General features: G+C 38.3%; 1 protein-coding gene across 3 annotated transcripts in view; it reads left to right on the top strand.

Moving 5' to 3' along the window:
- LOC102145599 (uncharacterized) overlaps window positions 1–21,256 on the top strand; it is a 682,844-nt gene that overhangs the window by 450,705 nt on the left and 210,883 nt on the right. The window contains exon 7 of one of the 3 annotated variants that reach the window (XM_074021603.1): window positions 3,684–3,776. The exons of the other annotated variants lie outside the window; for them this stretch is intronic. Within the exon in view, the coding sequence (XP_073877704.1) occupies window positions 3,684–3,776 (93 nt within the window). The remainder of the gene's footprint in view (window positions 1–3,683; window positions 3,777–21,256) is intronic. 3 annotated transcript variants of the gene reach the window in all.

Genomic DNA, 21,256 nt, shown 5'->3' with positions numbered 1-21,256 from the left:
TAGTGTTAAGCAATTGTTGTAATTGTAATTGGTTACAGTAATTTACTAAATAAATTAATTACTTGATGAAGTAATTAACTACTTTGGAGAGGTAAATATTAAAGAAATTAGTAATAAGGGTGTGCTAAAGAACAGAACTATTTATTGAACTTGCTAACCTCAACAAGAACAAGCTCCTCACATGCCAGCAGTACACTTTGATAAAATGGTTTCTTTTCCCTCCCTCCCTCCCTCCCTCCCTCCCTCCCTCCCTCCCTCCCTCCCTCCCTTCCTTCCTTCCTTCCTTCCTTCCTTCCTTCCTTCCTTCCTTCCTTCCTTCCTTCCTTCTTTCCTTCCTTCCTTCCTACCTTCCTTCCCTTTCTGAGACAGGGTCATACTCTCTTGCCCAAGCTACAGTGCAGTGGCGTAATCATTATTCACTGCAGCCTTGACTTCCTGGGCTCAAGCAATCCTCCCACCTCAGCCTCCCAAGGAGCTGGGACTACAGGTGTGCACCACCACATCTAGCTAATATTTAAGCTTTTTATATTGCCCGGCTGGTCTTGAACTCCTGGACTCAAGCAATTCTCCTGCCTTGGCCTCCCAAAATGCTGGGACTACAAACATGAAATACTATGCCCAGCTAAATTTTATTTTCAGATGGAACAGTTTATACTTTGTTCTATAGAATCATTTTGAAAGTTTTCTATTATACAGCCAGCTATCATATTGGTGGTCATGAATACACTGGTTACCTGACATGTGCATTAAGTGATTCAAAGCTCAGTGGGAGTGAAAGTTGGCATAACTAACACATTTTCCTTGGAGTCTCCTTTCAATTGTGAACTAAATTGCCAGGAAAGAGCTTTCCAGCCATTTTAGGAAAAGGAGGAGGAATAAAAGACACACCCAGGTAATTTCACTTACGCAAGCTTGGACAGAGAGTCCCTTCATTCATGTAAATCAAAGCTTGTGATTATGGCAATGCTATCTCTCTGAAATGAATAAGCATCACTATGGGAAACAATTTTTATCCTTCATCAGGATCTGCAGATAGGAAAAAAATACACCAAAAATCGACAATTGCTAATGCTGAGGCTAACTTAGCGCCCACTCTTAAGGCAAAACTTCTAAACAGTGTCACTTGCCAACAACAAATTAGCACTGACTGGGTGCAGTGGCTCAAGCCTGTGATGCCAGCACTTTGGGAGGCCAAGGTGAGCGGATCACTTGAGGCCAGGAGTTCAAGACCAACCTGGCCAACATGGTGAAACCCCATCTCTACTAAAAATACAAAAAAAAAATTAACTGGGCATGGTGGCACACGACTGTTATCCCAGCTACTCAGGAGGCTGAAGCACAAGAATCTCTTGGACCTGGGAGGCAGAGGTTGCAGTGAGCCGAGATCACGCCACTGCACTCCAGACTAGGCAGTAGAGAGAGACTCTGTCTCAAAAACAAAACAAAACAAAAACAAAAACAAAAATAAAAAAAAAAAAACAAAAACAAATGACACACACACACACAATTGCATTGCTCACTTATCATAATTTCCAACAAGCTTTGATACTCTAGTGAGATTTTTATTCAGAATAACTATTTGTTACTGTCCTAATAAATCAGCAAATATCATTAGAGACCATGTTACAAAGCTCCTGAGGAATGCTGTTTCTCTGCAATAAAAAGGATGCAATGTAGAACTATTGAATTATGCTGCTAAAGTAGTTTATATTTCCTTTTACATGAAGCCTAGAAGAGAGGGTGCCCTCAGAGAATATAAACAATAATGATGGTTTCTTTCTAAGACATTAGAATTTTGGTGAGCAGTAACATCTTACTAGTTCTTTCCCTGAGTAGTGACATTTCTCCTTTTAGAAATGTATTTACCATGTTGGCCACATAACTTTCTCCTATTTGGGCCTCAGGGCCTTCTGCATTTCTCCCGATTAGAAGTGATGAGCTTTAGTTAACCGAAAATCCCAGCGGTAAAGGGATTTTGTTAAGGGCTGTGATCAAACCCAGCTATCTCCTTCTTTACTTATTCTATATTCAGTGTCAGACTCTTGCCGCAAATCTTTGTTACTTTTATGATTAGAGAGTTTTCTCAAGGGAGATGGTCTTCCATGGAAAGAATTAAATGCGCATTAGCAAGTCTGACCCTTTAGGGTATGTTTATACGAACACTATTAGTTCTTGGATAAAATCTGTAAGGCTCAGAGCAGGATTAAGATTTCATATATAGACCTCAATCTCTCAGGGCATTATAAATCATTAAAACTGTCCTGGAGGCATGCTCAAGAGCCATGGGATATCTATTAATACTTTTTATGGGTGTGGTTTCAATGGAGATTTTAAATAAATGAGCTATTATTTTTGAGCCAGACAAAGTACTTTTTCACATGTGATAAAAGTGGCTGCACAAAAATGCTGGAGACTATGTGTTTAGGCTCATGCTTACACATACTGTAGATTCAAATTGTTTCCACTTTAAGAATCCAGACACTAGTAATCATTTACTTTTATTTAAAAATAAATATTAAAAGATATAATTTATTTACGAAATTTTTTTTCAACAAGGAATTCTAAAAACGTTTTACTCAGGAAAGTCATTTTGATTCCCTGAGAATCCCATCTAAAAGTTTATGAGAAGAATTTAGTAATTCATTCCTTTGAAAAACATTGCATTATATTTCCCTTCTACAGGGAGATATGTAGAACAATTGTGTGCTTCTCCAACTTCCAAATAGTTTATATCCAATTAAAATGTCCTTGAAGGAGAAAAGTCAAAGAGTGGCAGAATTCAGACTGGATAGATGGTGTAGCATGGGTACGTCAATCAAATTTATGGAGAGAGAAATATGAAATGTGACTCCCACCCTCATCCATTGTGCATTTTTGTAGTATTGTTGGTGAAGTTATATTCCTTTTCCATGCCTGCTAGTGCTGTGAGATTCCTCTGCCCCTACTCCCATCTCACAATGTGGTTTAAACTGGGTCATCAGTCAAACCCTGAGGATAAATCTGTGTTTATGATGTAGAAACTCATGAACGTCAATGAATGTTCATTACCCACTGTGCCCTGCTCTTTCGGTTACGTGCAGTTGAAAACACTAATAGTTTTGTGGGACCCACTTGGACCTCCAGAGTCAGTATAATAATAATTTTCAAGTGAAAACGTTTGAGCTAAGATACAGAAAGAAATCATACCTGAACTTCTTTTATTGGGCTAAAGCAGAACTTCCAGAAAATGCAGCTGCTCTGCACTCCCCTCCAAGGCAGTTTTCTGAGAATTCAGCTGCCGTGGAGACAGAGTTTCCATTTTCCTTAGCATCAAAAGCCCAATAGAACCCTCCATGCCTTCCCATGGAAGCTCTCCCTCCCTTCCCTGCCTCCACATTTTTTCAAATGTGGAATAAAAATCCTTTATCTCTGGCTATTGACTTACTCATCACTGAGTCTGTATAAATAAACCTTGTCTTTTCTCCTCTCTTTATCTTTCTTTTTCTTTTCTTTTTCTTTTTGGAGACAGTGTCCCACTCTATGACCCAGGCTGGAGTGCAATGACACAAACACAGCTTATTGCAGCCTTGACCTACCAACCCCCCAGGCTCAAGTGATCCTCCCACCTCAGTGCCTGAGTATCTGGGACTACGGGCACACACCATTATGCCCAGCTAATATTTAAATTTTTTTTTTTTTTGTAGAGACAGGGTCTTACTGTGTTTTCCAGGCTGGTCTCAAACTCCTGGGCTCACGAGATCCTTCCACCATGGCCTTCCAAAGTGCTGGAATTACAGGTATGAGCCACCACACTCTGCGTCTCTTCTTTTAATCTATTGTCAGTTAATTTGCAAGCTTCCAAACACTGGACGCAAGTTGGAAAATGACAAGTTTTCCTCTGGACAGTGTTTTCATATAAAGCAATGAATGGGTCATTGTACAAGGAAATTGCATGGGATGGTTCTCCTTGGTAGAAAGCCCAGTGGACTATCCCTTTTTGTAGAGTTAAGATTGATTCTGTGTTTCTATGTCTGTTTCTTTGTTCCATACCTGTGGCACAATTAAAAGGCAAAGGATAGCTTATCATTTACATTGTAAAGCTAGAGAAAATTTGTTCAATATATCAATATATAATATTTGTCTCATACAGAGGAAGCACTAATTATGCTTCACTTTATAGAGCATTGGTTTTATGATAACAAAGTTAACATTAGCTTATTTTAGAACATTGTTATGATGCATATAGATGACTATAAAGGGATTACTAAACTAAGGCAAAGAACATTTGGCTCAGTCTTCCTTGTGTCTGCACAAATCAAAATGTAAATTCCCAGCCAGGCGCAGTGGCTCACGCCTGTAATCTCAACACTTTGGGAGGCCAAGGTGGGTGGATCATGAAGTCAAGAGATCAAGACTCCACCTCTACTAAACTCTGTCTCAACTAAAACACTACAAAAAATATCTCTGGGCATGATGCCGCGAGCCTGTAGTCCCAGCTACTTGGGAGCCTGAGGCAGGAGAGTCGCTTGAACCCGGGAAGTGGAGATTGCAGTGAGCCGAGATCAGGCCACTGCACTCCAGCCTGGCAACAGAGCAAGCCTCCGTCTCAAAAAAAAAAAAAAAAAAAAAAAAAAAAATTAAAAAAAAGTAAAGACCCCATTTGTGGCTGGAAGCTAATCAAGTATCAGCTATAGGGAGGAATATTGTAGCGATTAGGTGAAAAGAAATACAGAATACAACCCCTCAAAATAGAGTCCAAAAGTGATTAACTATATTCAAAATAGTTTGAGGGTATTAAAGTTGATTTTGGAACAACCAGCAGACACTAAAAGGAGGGTCTAGAGAACAAGAGGAATCAAAGGTTCATGAACACAATTGATTCAGGGGTGAAGGGTGTTGGGCAAACCAGGAAGGGAAGTGATTGCATCAGGAAGATACAGTTGACAAGTAGCTGGAAATTCATTTGCTTTATCACCAGTTAGATTTAACCTAGAGAATTCCTCCTTGAGTGGCAGCTAATTTTTCTTACATTTGCTTTCCTTAAAATGATTCCACTCTAGGTTTCTAAGGGAGATTATATAGTCTTTATCCAGTAGACATAAAAATAAACCTGGAGCCCATATAACCTAAAGTAAGAATATATAGTCAACCTACATAACAAAAAGGGAGAGGTTCCCTAAAAGGAAGTGATGTTTGTTCTGGAATGGGACATTGCAATGGGACATCTGCAATGGGACATTGCAGTCATTTACTATGATGTGCATATTGAGGGAGGTACTCCAAATTGGAGTAGAGGATCTCTTAGGTCAGATTCTGATATCCTTTGGCAAGATATCCTTTATGTGACACATGAAGTAGAGGATCTCTTAGGTCAGATTCTGTCAAGTTACCAGCAGAAGCTACAAATAATAAAATTTTAATAATACCATTATTCTGTCAGTGAAAATGGTAACATTACAAGGGGTAAGAGTCTTATTTTGGTATGGAGTCTTATTCTACATCTTGAGAAAAGCTGCCTGCATCATGAAGTCATCAACTTCTTGTCCTGGTTTGCAGTCTCAATGTCTCTGGTTATGGAACCAAACAGCCCGATGAACTTTCTGTGTGGCTTGTACATCATGCATAAGACTTGTTCTTTAAAACTAACTTAAGCTAATAGGGCTTTAGAAACAGAGCAGTTCCTGTTTTTAATAATTCCATGGAAGAAAGTTGGATAGGAGGGAGCTGGAATAATTTAGAATTTAGTCTAGTCTACAGGTAGATAACAAGAACTTGAAACTAATGCACAGGCCTATAATCTAAAACTGGTGTATAATGGTTTTTCTTTTAGAAACGTAACTTTTTCTCTCTACTTGATTACACAGGAATCTCAGATTCAAAAACCTTTTGAAGCTAGAAAGCCAAACCAGGGCAGATTTTCAATTTTACTACTGTTTTAAGATTCCTGGACCTGCTAGGCAGTGACAGCTTTCACTCACTCACTGTTAAGACTGGGAACCCTTGAAGCCAGACTTTCTATGCACATTCTCAAATACTATATTCCAGTCAAAGCCTTAGTAACATAACCAATGTTTCTAACTGTGCTCTGTTGTAAAGAGAGATTTTTATTGAACTTATGCAAATATCCATATTGCCATAAGAGTACTCATAAACAATTCCTGAATGTCAGAGGGATCAACTAGGGAGAAAAGGCAAATGTTTCCATCTTTGTTCAAAAAGTATACTTTACCAAATGGCTGTAAGCTATAGATAGCTAAAGAGAGAACATTTCCTTAGATCTGGAAAACAAAACATTTAAGTAATGATCCAATAATGTTTCAAATAAAAGTCATAAAAACAATACCTTCATCAATGTGCTTAATCACATGTAATTAATTTTTATTCTCCTTGATTTTGATCAGCAGCTTCCTAAATCCATCTGTTCTTTATTAGAGTTTTGGAAAATTTTTATTTAGTCCATTGATCTTAAAGTTATTGGAAACCTGTATATGAGAGTACGTATGGTCTCAAGTTAATGGAAGATAGTGTTAGCATTCTGATATTCTCTTTCCCTTCTCCGGGAGGTGAGAATGATGGGAAGAAAAGGCAAATTGGAATGTTAGGCTGTTGGGCCTTCTGTCTTGTTGTCTTTTGTAGCATGGCCCTCTTGGCTACCGAATGTGTGACATTTCCTGCCAGCATTGTCAAAACTGCAGTGTCTACTCAGATCATGATCAATTGCAGCTGAGAGAATTGACTACTAAGTTGCATAAGAATAGGGTAAAAATTGTGTTTTTTAAAACAAGCCAAATAAAAATGTAAATGTCATCACTGGGCGTGAATCCATATTGATGGTGGTATAGTAAAAGACACTGGAAACAATTGTGAAAAATGTATTGTCCTGGGGATCAGAAGACCAATTTAGATCCACCCCCTTCGTTACTAGTTTGTGCCCTCAATCAGGCTGCTTTTGAGAGGCCTCACACTCAATAATTGTACGTTGCTGAATTGTAGCACATACTGTCGGAATGTGGAACTCCAAATGTCATTCTGCATAAAACGAGTAGAATTGGGATGACATAAATACTCTGTGGAATAGGAAATCTTACAAAATAATTTCAAAACAGGTTTCTGGCGTTGCTATTATGAATTGAGGAAAGGTAAAGTTCTCTTTAGTTGAGTCCTTCATTTCATGAGGTGTAGGCAAAAATTGGAATTTTTCCTGAAACCTATGCATCAAAACTTTGCCTAGCTCAACACAAAACTATTAAGTTTGAGTGTATTATTACTGTTAATAATTATAGTTTGGGGAGAAAAAGTGGAATGATGGAGCTGGACTAAATTCCTTGCCTTGAAGACTTGGAAAAATAAAGGAAGTTGAGGCAAAGAGTACCCAAGGTTTAGAATCATACTCCTGTGTCTGCAGTAATAAGAAGGCCAGGGGCAAATGTCCTGCTGTGTGTGATCTTCTCCGGCATGAGTTTGTACTAAGTGAACCTAAGGCTAAATAACTCAGTCTCAGTACTGGGACAGAGATTAAGAAACTGCCTTGGCTCTACCAAGCATCCCAGTTACTTTGTGTATCTGATGCCCAGGATGAAAACAAGTCTTTGACTTCTGAAGCCAAACAAGTTTTTCTTTGTTTGTTATGACGCATAGATATTAATGTTCACAAGTAAAAACTCAACCAAAATTTTCTACACAAGACGTTGGACTTTTTTTTTAAAAAAAAAAGAAGCTTATTTTTCTTAGCATATTGGAAAGTTTTTGAAATGAACAAGTCAGTCATCTTGGAAATCATACTGTCTCAAGCTCAAACTCCTCTGTGGAGTTTTGTTAGACCATCTTTTTAGCCATGATTCAAGAAAGACACTTCTAGCCTAACAAATAAACCTTTTAACAAATATCTGAGCCACATTTCTTTCATAACAATTTTATTTCATGATTTCCACATCCAAAAGCAGTTGGGGTAACAGTAAATTTAGATAATATCCTGGAAAAGATGTTACTCACTTTTTAGTACTGATATGTATGCAATATTTAGCATCTATCATTTTTTATTTGTTGTTTAAAAATCAGAGCTAAATTTATTTAAGGTATTAAACTGGTCCAGTACAACATAATGATGAAAATTCTTATTAGGTTACCAGCTCTGATATGTTACATAGTTTCCTGCTTAGAAGAATCATTTTGTGTCAATTTTTCTAAATTTCTCATCACACTCAGTTCCTTATGTCAAACAGCATGTGATGGCCTTTGATCAAAGGCAAAAAAAATCTGAACTGTTAAAAGAAATAGAAGAAATGGGCAATGATGCTTCAGAAATATTTGTTTGCTTACTTAAGTGTAAACTGGATTGTATCTTTTAAACATGGCTTGCATCCTATTATGAATTGCTATTTTAAAGATTAATATCATTTTATCCTAATATTAAAGACTTTCATATTTTGTTGACATCAGTTACACTGCAGAAAAAAAATTTTCTGAGATAAGTTACACAACCTTGTGGATAATCACTATGATCTTGTAGAACAGTTTATTAGCTATAGAAGATTAAGTGACAGTTTAAAAATATTGCTTGGGATCATCTAAACTCATCCCATTAGAAGATAAAAGCAGTGTACATTTAACATTGAAGCTGAAGGTTTTTTAATCAGGTGATTATGTCTATGGCTATGTGACCTTCTTAAATAAAGCAATATGGGAAGTTCGATTTTCAAATCGTAGAGAATATTGAGCTATCGAGGGAGAATCTGGTATAAGGTCAAAGAGCAATAGGACTGAGAAAATTGTAATGATTATAGAATAATTAAGCTCAGTTTTTTTCTACTTGAAGACAGAGAGGGCAAAACCATAAAACTATTCATTGGCCATGTCCTTAAAACTTTTCTTTTGTGGTTATTCTTGAGAAGTAAGAGGCACTCAGCTTAAAAATGAGATATGAATTTCAGGGATGATACCTTAATTTTACTACTATTTTTGTCTTTATTTTACTATTTAAGATGTTTTATTTTCCCACATTCCAGAGCTTCAACTTTTCCATTAATCCATTTGTGCTTTTTGGTGACATAATCATTCTTAAATTTGAAGAATAATCACTTATAATCTCGTTTACCTAGCCCATCTTTGCATGTGAAGTGTTTCTTCATAACTGGTCAACCTTTATACTTAGTGAACCAGACACTCTCCATCTGAAAGCTTCAGGTACTCCTACTCTTTGTATTCTTCTCAGGCACTGTGAACTTTCCTGAGGATTATTCTGTCGACTGTAGGGTGAACATCATGTGGATTTTTTCTGTCTTATTTTAGGTGTGCAGGAAAGTACACACATAGGCAGTCCCTAGTGGAGAGGGCACTGATTAACCTCTGCTCACACCGAGGCTGCCCATTGCTAATAGTTTAAAATTTCTTATTGTTACTCCTTTACTCAAACACTTGCAATAGATCTTCATAATGTATAGACAAGGGGAAAAGTTCTCTGTCCAGCATTCAAAGGTTCTCAAAATGGGCCCTCTCATCTTCACTCCTCACCCAAAGAAATCTAGCCTCTTCTTTGGGTTTGATCTTAGCCTAGAATCTGTCTCTAGGTAAAAAGAAAAAAAAAAAAAAAAAAAAGAGTCCACCATCAATTTCACTGCTTTGGGATGAAGTCAGGCTCATGCTAGATCCTTGCCCTGACCTTTTGCCTCACTTCCAGTGGCTTAGTGTTGCCCCAAAACAACTCCAATCTCCCTGTCCCTGGGAACATAAACATCTCTAATTTTCCTTCCAGCTGGAGGTGGGTATGTGACTTAATTTTGGGCAATAAGATGTAAGGTACATCTCCCGTGAACTTCTCAGAAATATCTTCCCCATGATTAAAAGGCAGAGGATCACAGAAACAGACCAGTGCCTGTTCTCCATTCTTTCACTTTCAGACCATGTGTGAGCTGGTGTGACTTTCGCAGCTTAAACAACCAAGTTGCAACCCAAAAGCAATAAACAAGAGTCCCAAAGCCAATATGAGGAAGGCAGGAGAGGTGGGAGAGGATGGCGTGGGGAAATTCCTGGGTCTTGATCTCCATGCCATCTTTGGGAATGCTTAACTCCACACTTCTTGCCAAGTAAACAATAAATGCCAGAATGGTTAAAGGGAACAATAAATGCCGGAATGTTTAATGAGGGAACTACTGTATCCAAACCATGTTAACTAATACATTAAGGTTCTGATCCATTCACCAGCCCTATATCTGCATTTCTGTTTTGGTTCTTTGCTAGATACCAGAATTTTTTCAACACCAGACTTTTTTCCAAGTATCTCCACATTCCTAAAATTTGCTGATGGACCTCGCCTATGCTTACCTCAAGTTTACTTGCTCAGGTTTCTATGTACTGGTTGTATATCAGTGATACAGAGTCCACCCATGCTCTGGCTCTCAGGAACATTCCCGGATGGCTCTGCTCGGTTCTGCCTTGCTCAGGGAGTGGAGTTCCCTCTTCTCCTGAGTTATCCAAGTTCCTCACCCCCAGGAGCTTCCAAATGTCCGCAGTTGTTGGGCCACGGTGGATCATAGGAAGTGACATAGTGAAGTCTGGCTGTACGTGTGTAAACAGTTGGGTTCTAAGTCCTTTCCCCTTTTCTCCTGGATCTATGCAAGAAAGAAAAAGAAAGAAAGAAAAAAAAAAGAGATAATCTTTCTCCGTTTTTATTTATGATGTCTCACTATGTTGTCAGGCTGGTCTTGAACATCTCATGTCAAGCAATCCTCTCACCTTGGCCTCTCAAAGCACTAGGATTACAGGCATGAGCAACCATGCCCAGCCTCTCCCACTTTTAGAAATTGCATTGTTTTTAGAAATTGCATTGTATCTGCTCTTTCCTCTCCAGAATGAATAACTCCTCTACTTTATCTTAGCTCTTTCTTTAGTCCCAAATTTGCCTTGTCTTTGAGGAAAATATACTTTACAAACATGTATCTGAACTAAATGTAGGCAAGTGTCTTTGAGTCCTTGTTTCTCCTTTGTTGTGGGTTAGGGGAAAGAAAACTAGCCTTCAGGGTATCAGCAAAAGAACATAGGATAGAGAACACAGAACCATTCAGATAACATAACTTTCTCCCACTTACTACTCTCTTTATTACCTAGTCCCCACTACAGTTTCTCATGTGTGAGTTTAGGAATTTCTAGTTGATAGGGCAACTAGGATAGCAAAGTTCTAGTGTCCAGAGCAGGCCAGTGATAGCCTACACATGAGGTAGCTGGAGTAAACCGAGGTACGGATCTTGTTTTTAAAGTGCAAGGCTATAATACGGAAGGCGTTGCTCTTTGTCTTAAGGTGAGTTGTCATATGAAATAGGTGGGATGATTTGTGAGGCTGGCCACCAAGTGGGATAATATCATTCCCAAACAATTTGTGAGTAAGGGCTGAGACAAATGAGTTAGGCTAGATGTAGGGACTGAGCATATTCTATCGAGTACATGTATGAGAGTGAGAACAGCCCCTTAAAAATCAGTCACATGATATTCTCTATAGCTGTGCTTTTACTATGGCAGCCAACAGCTACAGGTGGCTATTAAGCCCTTGAATTGGGCTAAATTCAAGTTAAGATTTATGCATACGATACACACTATGCATAAAATACACACTAGATTTTGAAGATTTAGTCTGAAAAAAAGAATGTAAAATATCTCATTAATAATTCTTATTTTGTATTAACTACATGTTGAATATTAATTACACTGTAATCAGTGCTTCATCTTTACCTTCATCTTCCCAAACTGTTGTTGACAGGTTGATAAATATTATTGTGTGGCCAGGTGTAGTGACTCATGCCCGTAATCCCAGCACTTTGGGAGGCCGAGGCAGGAGGATCACTTGAGCTCAGGAGTTTGAGACCAGCCTGGACAACACAGGAAGACCCAGCTCTACAAATAAATGTGAAAAATATTAGCAAGGTGTGGTGGTGCCTGCCTGGAGTCCCAGCGACTTGGGAGGCTAAAGTGAGAGGATACCATGAGCCCAGTAAGTGGTAGTTGCAGTGAGCTGAGACCCTGCCACTGCACTACAGCATGGGTGACAGAGTGAGAAATAACACTTTGGATATATTAAGTTGAAATAACATTTTGGATATATTAAGTTAAATAAACTATATTATTAAGTTATAAAAAATCAGTCACACGGATTGGAATTGCAAGCACCCACCAGCTTAGAGCACTGCCTGGGCCAACAAGGAGATCTCACTGTGGGAAGCTATGTTGCCTACTTTGAAAGCTTAGAATGTAAACTGTGGAGCCCAGGAGCCTATCCATCTCCAGATCCTAGAATAGTGCCTGGCACATGTTAAGTAAATAAAAATATTTTAATTAATTAATTAATTAATGACCTTCTAATAATGCCAAGACAATATTTCTCCTAGTTCTATTAGCCTCTGAGCTCAGTTCCAGCCATGACTCTCCTGGGCCATGTTGTCAATGACTAGCTACAATAGATGGGTAGAGGGATCCATGGATAGACTGACAGACAGCATAAATCAAAAAGTGTCTGAGACAGATTTTAATTGATTTAGAGATTTATTTGGTCAAGATGGAGAATGTGCCTGGAAAAAAACAAACACACAGAAAAAACAAACAAAAAAACACACAAGTTACAAGTAGGATCTGTGGCCTGTGCTTTTTCCAAAGACGTTTGAGGACCAATATTTAAAGAGAAAAGAGGGAAAGGAGGAGAAGAAAAAGAAAAGGAGGAAAGTAGGCAGTAGGACAAGTGGTTACTTTGATTAGTACTCACCAAATCTATATTTTATATATGAAAAGAGGAGTGGAGGGGAAGTGATTATGCATTCTTCTCACTCTTGGTAGATCTACATTTTACATAAGACAAAGTAAGCATGTGAAATTTACAGCTGTTTGGGAAGAAAAGAAATGTAGCTTTTGCGTGACTCAGTGCTCAAGCTGAACCTTCCCTTTGTCATAGTGAGTTTGGGTTCTGATATTTTATTTTTCTTTCGCAACAGACAAACACGTGTAGTATGGGCTTTTTTTTTTTTTTTCCTTTTTTTAGCTTAATCTTCTGTTCCCTCAGTTTCTTAAATATATTCACAAAGACGGTGCTTTCATAGATAGAAAGGTGTTTTTAAAATGTCTGTAAGGTATAAGTTTCCAGGGAAAACTAGAAATTTATTATGATACCTTACATATACACACAAAATAAAATAAAGTGGTTTTTACCCCTTTTCTCTTTGGGTTGTCTAATTTCAATATGAATTAGAGACAGTTGCAGTAGGATCATTGTAATAGCTCTTTATTTGTCCACCTGGCCCTTGCTGTTGCACAGAGAGATACATTTTTCATCCTGGCGTTCCTGATTCACTTTCCCCATTTCCCTCCATGGTGCCTTTCATATTCTTCATACTTTGTGTTTATTGTCCATCTCCCTTACCTAAGTTTCAAGAAGGCAAGCACTGTTTTGTTCACAGTGCCTATGGTAGAGCCCAGCAAGTGGTAGGTGGTCAACATATATTTTTTAAGTGAATGTTTCAATGAATGATTAAAATGGATGTGTGCTCAGCATCTATAAGAAGAGTTTCAGAAGGAATTGTAAAGAAGAGCCATTCCTTGCCCACAAACACAACACTAGGCATGGAATGTTACCATAAAGGAAATGTAAGAAAAGGTGTGAAGAAGGGAGAAATATAAACTTAGACAAATTGTAATTTGATTAAATAGAGAAGGATAAAAGTGTCGAATTATTTTTATTCCAGAAATAAAATACATCCTTGGATTCATGAATTCTCTAATTTTGTGTGTTGCCAAGTGAAGTTCAATGTGCAATAAGCATAAGGAAAAATATTCTCTCATAATGTTTAGCTGAATTTATAGAAGATAGTGAAGATTCAACTCTATTTTTGTCACACTGTGATGCAATAGCATTTTGCATTTCCTTAAATAAATGCCAAGAATATGAGGCACATGATAGAGGATCCCAAAGGATGCAAAATCTCTCCTGGCAGACACTGAGGGAAGATAAAATTAAAACAAGGCAACTGATTAACCTTGACTGGTTTATAGCTAGAATAAAATTAGACAAATGTTTGAATAAAAGCACACTCCGGTTTTTTCTTTTATTTTTTTGAGGCAGTGTCTCGCTCTGTTTTCCAGACTGGAGTGCAATGCAGTGGTGCAAACACGACTCACTGCAGCCTCTACCTCCTGGCTCAGACAATCCTCCCGCCTCAGCCTGCTGAGTAGCTGGGATCACAATGCAGGCCACCACATCTGGCTAATTATTTTTATTTTTTTGTGGAGATGGGGTCTTGCTATGTCACCCAGGCTAGTCTTGAACTCCTGGGCTCAAGCAATCCTCCTGTCTCAACCTCCCAACATGTTGGGGTTATAGGCATGAGCCACTGCGCCCAACCTCTTAATTTTTAATTGTATGGATTTATGGTCATTTCAGAACCTTCCATTTTCAAGAATAATATTTTTCATATCTTCCTTTCCTCATTCTCTTGTAACCTCCCTTGAACTTTTTCCACAGAATAAGTCTTGTTTTCGGCACAGTTTATAATTTTCATGAAAAAGCAGAAACAAAGACTTGAAGAAGACACTTGCCTAAATTTAATGTGGGAGATTCAGATACATGTTTGCATAGCAATATTTTATATTCTCAAAGAAAAGGCAAACCTGACACCAGAGGAAGGGGAAGAACAAAGCAGAGGAGTTACTCACTCTGCAGAGGAGGGAGCAAAAACATGATTCCCAATAGTTGGAGGAAAAGGAAGGATTGTTTCTTGCATAGATCCAGGAGCAGAGTGAAAAGGACTCATAGCGAAACCTGTAAAATTAAAGGAAGTTGAACCAAATGGTTACAATGTTTGAGTTCACACTTAGATGAGGGTGGATCCCTCGGGCCTGGCGTGACAGTGGTAGGAAAAACGGAAGTGAGAGAACTCTAAAGAGCAGGTTATCTTGGAGACAGAGGAACGTTGCCATTAGTGTGTGGAACTGCCTAGAATTTGTGTCCTCTAAGAACTTGGAGGATTCAACAAATATTTATCAGGCATTTTTCAGGCTCCTGAGCTGCTATGATAGGGCAGAGACTGGCACAAGGATGGGACACAGTCATCCCTGACCTTGAAGAATCTAATGAGTCCTAGGTTGTGGAATTTGTTTTAATAATAAAAATTTCATCTCAGAAGTTAAAGTCAGATGATTCACAGTAAAGAAAGAATTTATCTAGACCATAGACGATTTCAAATAAAATGAAAATCATTCTTTGCAGACATCATCATTGACCACAAAATGGTCCTTGTAATATATTTTGTTACTCTGCCATCCTCTGGTAATCTGAACTACAAAACCAGTTAAAGCTAGTGACAGGCAAGATCATTGTCTACTAATAAACACTAGTATTTTTCTAGATACAGGAAAACAGAAAATGGCAATAGAAAAAATATTCTTTAAGAATGTAAAGAGCATATATTTAACAGGAAGTAATATGTGGCTTTGTAAAATACCAGACTTCCCAGAAAGCAGTACTAATGATATGCATGCTAATTAGATATTTTATGGAATGATGTTGCTTGCCCAAGGTTGAGAAAAACAACCATCCTGTCTTGAAAACAGACTAGCACTAGAGAGAAAAAAAGGCTTACACCTGGAACTGCATATAATGGCATGATGCTGTTACCAAAATTTTCTATTTCTATTCAGAACCGAAATTTAATTCTGACTGTCTCATGCTGTGGGAACCATAGACTAAGCCAAAATCCAGTCATGATCTTCAAGAAACTTCTACTTCTGTCATTTATTTATCAAATAGACTAGAGGTTAAGGCAAAGCACTTTGTAATAAGAGAGAAAAATGTTAGAGACATAACGAGAAAACAGGACTTCTATCATAGATTTTTTAATAGTTTAGTAAGTAATAATTTGATTTGACATAGTGTTTTATTTTTTAATACTTCTGTATTTAATAACTCATTTGATGAGGGACAAAGCCGTGTAATAAAACGAGTACAGGTTTTGAGCCCCAGCTCTATGGACCTTGAGAAAATAACTTAGAGTCTTCTGAACATCATTTGCTTCCTCTGTAAATGGGGAATATAACCTTGAGCATAGAATTGTAATGAGGATTAAATGGGATAATTAATGTTAAGTGCTTATTTCAGAGCATGCTATTAAGTCTTCAATAACCATCAAATGTCATTCTCCTCATCATCCTCATTGCCATATCGTCATCTTCTTCCTCTTCATCATCATCCTCATCAGTACTGGATTATGTATCAGTTATGAGGATTATCAGTATCAGTTATCAGTATTAGTTATGCAGATTATCATAGATAAAAAGTAAAATATCCTTGGCATCTAGTGGTGCTTCAAAAGTGGTAACAGTTCTATCTGCACAATATGTATCTTTATTTGTAATCAATAAGTTACACTGGATTGATATTCTTATTTATAATTTAAAAATGGAAAAACTAAGAAAAATTCAATAATTAAAGTGCTGCAAAGGATTAATACTGACACTACTCAAATGGCCCACTGTCATGGTTAGGAGTGTGTATTGCAGAGCCATGTTACCTGGGTTTAACCCCGGATCTAATCTCTTTGTGACTTTGGAAAAGTTACTTATCTTTCTATACTTCAATTTTCATCATCTCTAAAGTGAGATAAATATTAATGCCTACCTGTTAGTATTATTGTACATTTCACAGAACCTTTGCAGTTGGGCCATGTGACTAGTTCTGGCCAACGAGCTGTAAGACCATTTTCACTTCTGGGCCAAAGCCTTTAAGACCTGGTAAGTGACTTTCCACTTTTCTTCCCTTATTGTGGTGATTTGGAACTTGCATGTTGCTATGGCAGTTTCATAGATCAAAACAATCTGGATTACTGAGTCACTGCATGGAGGATAACTCTCTGGGAATGTTACCTGATTTGCATTAGAAATTCCCTGGGCAAGAAATAATGCAAAGTCAACTGAGATGTTTGACTCACATTTTTATGACAGCATAACAAACCTGTCCTAACTGTACAATCCTGATAATAGTTCCAGACCTAAAGCCCACCTACTGTATGTGTATTAAGAGCTCAGAGTAATGAGAGGATTATCTTTGAATGAATTACAACCCTGAGGCTATTGACAAGATCCGTAAAAGTTACATTTCCATCCTCAGTTCTTCATATTTGACACTGGCCCAAAATTTCTCCCACTGGAAATTGCTGGCTGTAGTATCAGATGCAGTTAGTAATGTGGCATCAGTGAATTTTTTAAGAGCCAATTTTCCTAATCATTCCCTTGCCCAGAAAGCAAGGATCAAAGATTCCCTAAGATATTTCAGCAGCCAAAAGCAAGTGACTTATGTAGGGAGAAAGGAGAGGAGATGTATGTACAAATTAGGCATGGTTATTCACTTCTATAAAATAGTCCTTGATTAGTTTCAGAACTCAAGTAATTTGGTGCCTTGTACACAATAGTACTCAATAAATGTTTGATGATGACAGCTCTGACGTTGGGGGAACATGATCCAAAAACACTCAGGAATCTGGAAATACCAGAGCTGCTTAGAAAATAGGAATAGAATCAATTAATGAAAATGTTTATTGGACATTAGAGCATTCATTGTGTCATTTATTAAGATTTAAAGCTCTCTATTATTCTTTGATTTTAATCTAGGTTTTCCAGCATGACAAGAAATTTCCTGTTTATCAAGGGACCAAGTTAACAAACAGAATAGAACGCAGGGAGCGCAGAGGATGTTACATTATGATTTTCAGAAAACTCAGAATGCAAATTTCTGACTGTCTTTCTGTACTTCCAACCCCTCCCCCCACACACATTTTATTTGGCAGCTTCCAGCGAAGACCAAACTGAATAATATCTCGAAAGTTCTGGGGTCTAGCAAAAGTGCAAGCAAATGCATAATAGAGTTTATGAGCCCAAAGCTGCCTTTTTCTGTCAGGGCATAGCTGAGTACGTGAAATCATGAATTTTCAAGTGAATGAGAATAGCTCTGTTTTTGTTTTTGTTTTTTTAAAGATGGAGGCTCCTTTGGTTGCCCAGGCTGGAGTACAATGGCACCATCTCAGCTCACTGCAACCTCCACCTCTCAGGTTCAAGCGATTCTCCTGCCTCTTATGTATCTGGGATTACAGGTGTGTGCCATCACACCTGCCTCATTTTTTTGTATTTTTAGTAGAGATGGGGTTTCACCATGTTGGCCGAGCTGGTCTCGAACTCCTGACTGCAGGTGATCCGCCCACCTTGGCCTCCCAAAGTGCTGGGATTACAGGCATGAGCCACTGTGCGCCGCCTGAACAGCTCTGGTTTAACAGAGGAAGTTCACGGTGATTCCTGGATGCTTCCTTTGCTTTGTACTAATGGGTATTCCTGAGACTCCAATCACCTACCAACTCATTAACCAAATATGAGAACTGCAAGGTTAAAAAATAAATAAGCACCAAGAATGTTTAAAGCTGCCTCAGCTCATGAAGACTCGGCACACAAGATAGGAGCAAACAGCTGTTGTCTCCATTCTAGAATTGAGTGAAGGGATCCCTCCCTGAAAAATAAAACGAAACATAAAACTCTATGGATTAAGAAGATTCCCTTATCTACACCATAAAATACATTCTTAAACTGTAGTTTAGCTTCATTTGATACAATTTCCTAAATCTCTCACGGATGATACAGTTTTATTATGCAAATACATTTGTTGAAGTGTTTATTTTATAAACCAGCCAGAGGCTAAAATTCCCCACTGAGTCTTATTCTTTAGGTTTCCAAAGATACTCTCTTTCCTGTAAAATGCCAGACCATGAAAGACTGTTTGACTGTGATTTGCATGAGATGAGGGCTGAATATGAAATAAATATTCAATAAGGGGTCCAGAGGGAATCAAGATAGCTCTAAACATGTATCTATTGATCCACCGGGTTCATGATTGTCTAACTGATCATCGAACTGGTTACCTGAGTGGAGCATCTGTTCTTAGAATGACAAGTGAGTGTTTTGGGGAAATGGCCAGAGCAACCATTATTTTGAATACTTTGCAGCCACCTCTGCCAGAAACCTGCTAAGTTCACTTATAGTATACTTTCCAACACCCATATGGTGAGGGACATCATTCAGCCAACAGATGTGGCTTTATGGTTTCAGTGACTGTCTCTGCACATAGAGGGGCCAGGGATACATAAAGGTGAGTGGGAACAGTCTTATGTCAATATACTGATTATTTGTTGTTGTGTATCAGCTCCCTGGTGAGTTAGCAGAATCTGTAACTATATATCTGACACAGAGCACATTTTATGCTTTAAGTACCACAAATCAGCTGTTAAGAGCCACTGATTTATTAGTCTTTTATATACCCTTTGCTAAGCTAGTGCAATGGGTACATTGGCAGTCCCTTTCATTAGTATCCCATAATAGAAGATTTATGATGCTACCATTGACTCATAGAGATGTATTTTACATCTCTGCATTGCAAGTTAGAATGCAAAATAGATGTAAGCTTCATGATAAAAATGATAATTATTATTTTAAAAAAGAGGTTTGGTTACAATTGCAACAGTATTATCATGGCATTGAGGAAGTCAGTGATAACCAAGCTAGAAGGTCCCTAAACCTGAAGAAAAAAGTGCAACTAAGAGTGTGGTGTTAGAATGTTTCCTCAACCTGCCTGGTATAAGACATAAAGTCTCTGACACCAGAAACATGGTTAAGTAGGACTTTATAGGGTAACTGACTTAGAAGCCTGAATGAAGAGAATTCTTAAAGCTTTTTCCAGTTACTGATTTGTTTTCTCTTAGGAAAATGGCTTGTAAATGTATGATTTCACAGATACCATATGTCATCTTTGCATTTTCTATAATATTTAGTGTTTCATGAAAAATATCACTTAGGATGGGTTTCAAATTATTTTCATTTTAAAAAATTAGGTTTTTATTTTAAAATTCTATTATTTCTGGGACTATTCGCCAGGCTTGATTTGCTTTATTAGGCTAGTTCCATAGCATCATGCACCAATACATCCCATTTAGTTGAAATGGGATCATCTACCTCATTTATATACAACATTTAAATTGCCACTTATGATGGAAATGTTAGTTTGGCATATGGCCTTCTTAGTCACACTAGAATTGCAAAATAATGCCTTTTTTTTTCTTTTGAGTCAGTATCTCACTCTGTCTTCCAGACTGGAGTGCAGTGACACAATCATGGCTCGCTGCAGCCTCAACCTCCTGAGCTAAAGTGATCCTCCCACCTCAGCCTCCTGAGCAGACCACAGGCATGCACCACCATGCCTGGCTAATTATTTTTATTGTTTGTAGAGATGAGGTATCACTGTGGGGCCCAGACTGGTCTCAAAGTCCTGGCCTGAAGCAATCCTGTCACCTCAGCCTCCCAAAGTGTTGCAATTACAGGCATGAGCCATCACACCTGGCCTGCCAAATAGTGTTAAAGGAAGATATGCAACATCCATGGTTAAAAATATAGGTTCATCTATAGGGTTAAGTTATCTGGGATGTTATTGTTCTGCTATTCTTGTGGCTCTTGTCTTAACATTAATCCCTACAAGTTAGAGAATATCTGCTGCCTTCTCATTTATCAATAAAGAAATGGAGATATAAAGAAGTTTGGGACTTGTGAGAGCTGCTGACTAAATTGGAGTCTTTTTTTTTTTTTTTTTTTGAGATGCAGTCTTGCTCTGTCACCCAGGCTGGAGTACAGTGGCGCGATCTCAGCTCACTGCCAATTCTGCTTCCCAGATTCAAGTGATTCTCCTGCCTCAATCTCCTGAGTAGCTGGGATTACAGTCGTGTGCCACCACGCCTGGTTAATTTTTGTATTTTTAGTAGAGATGGGGTTTCACCATGTTGGTCAGGCTGGTCTCGAACTCCTGACCTCATGATCCGCCCACCTCGGAATCCTAAAGTGCTGGGATTACAGGCGTGAACCACTGCGCCCAGCCAAGTTGGAGTCTTTTAAAACCAAATCCTTTGCTAGTTCTACCAGCAAGACTATGTTGAATTGTCTCACAGCTTCACTCCATTGCTACCATTGTTTTACAATTGAGATTAGCTACATGAAAACATTTGGGACTTTTTGGATACTAGTAAAAGTTGTAGTTGATAATTACAGAGGCATCCTATGTTTCTCAGGTCACACACACACACACACACACACACACACACACACAAACCCAGTTATATAACTTTTATGAACAGCACTCTTCTGGCTTTTGTGTCTCCTCTGTGGGGAGACTGCCCCCTCCTGTTCAAAACCCCCATATCTCAGGGGCTGTCTTGGGGTGAAGGAA

This window comes from Macaca fascicularis, chromosome 17 (genome assembly GCF_037993035.2).
Source record: "Macaca fascicularis isolate 582-1 chromosome 17, T2T-MFA8v1.1".
Taxonomy (NCBI): domain Eukaryota; kingdom Metazoa; phylum Chordata; class Mammalia; order Primates; family Cercopithecidae; genus Macaca; species Macaca fascicularis.
This window is presented reverse-complemented; position numbering and strand designations above follow the sequence as displayed.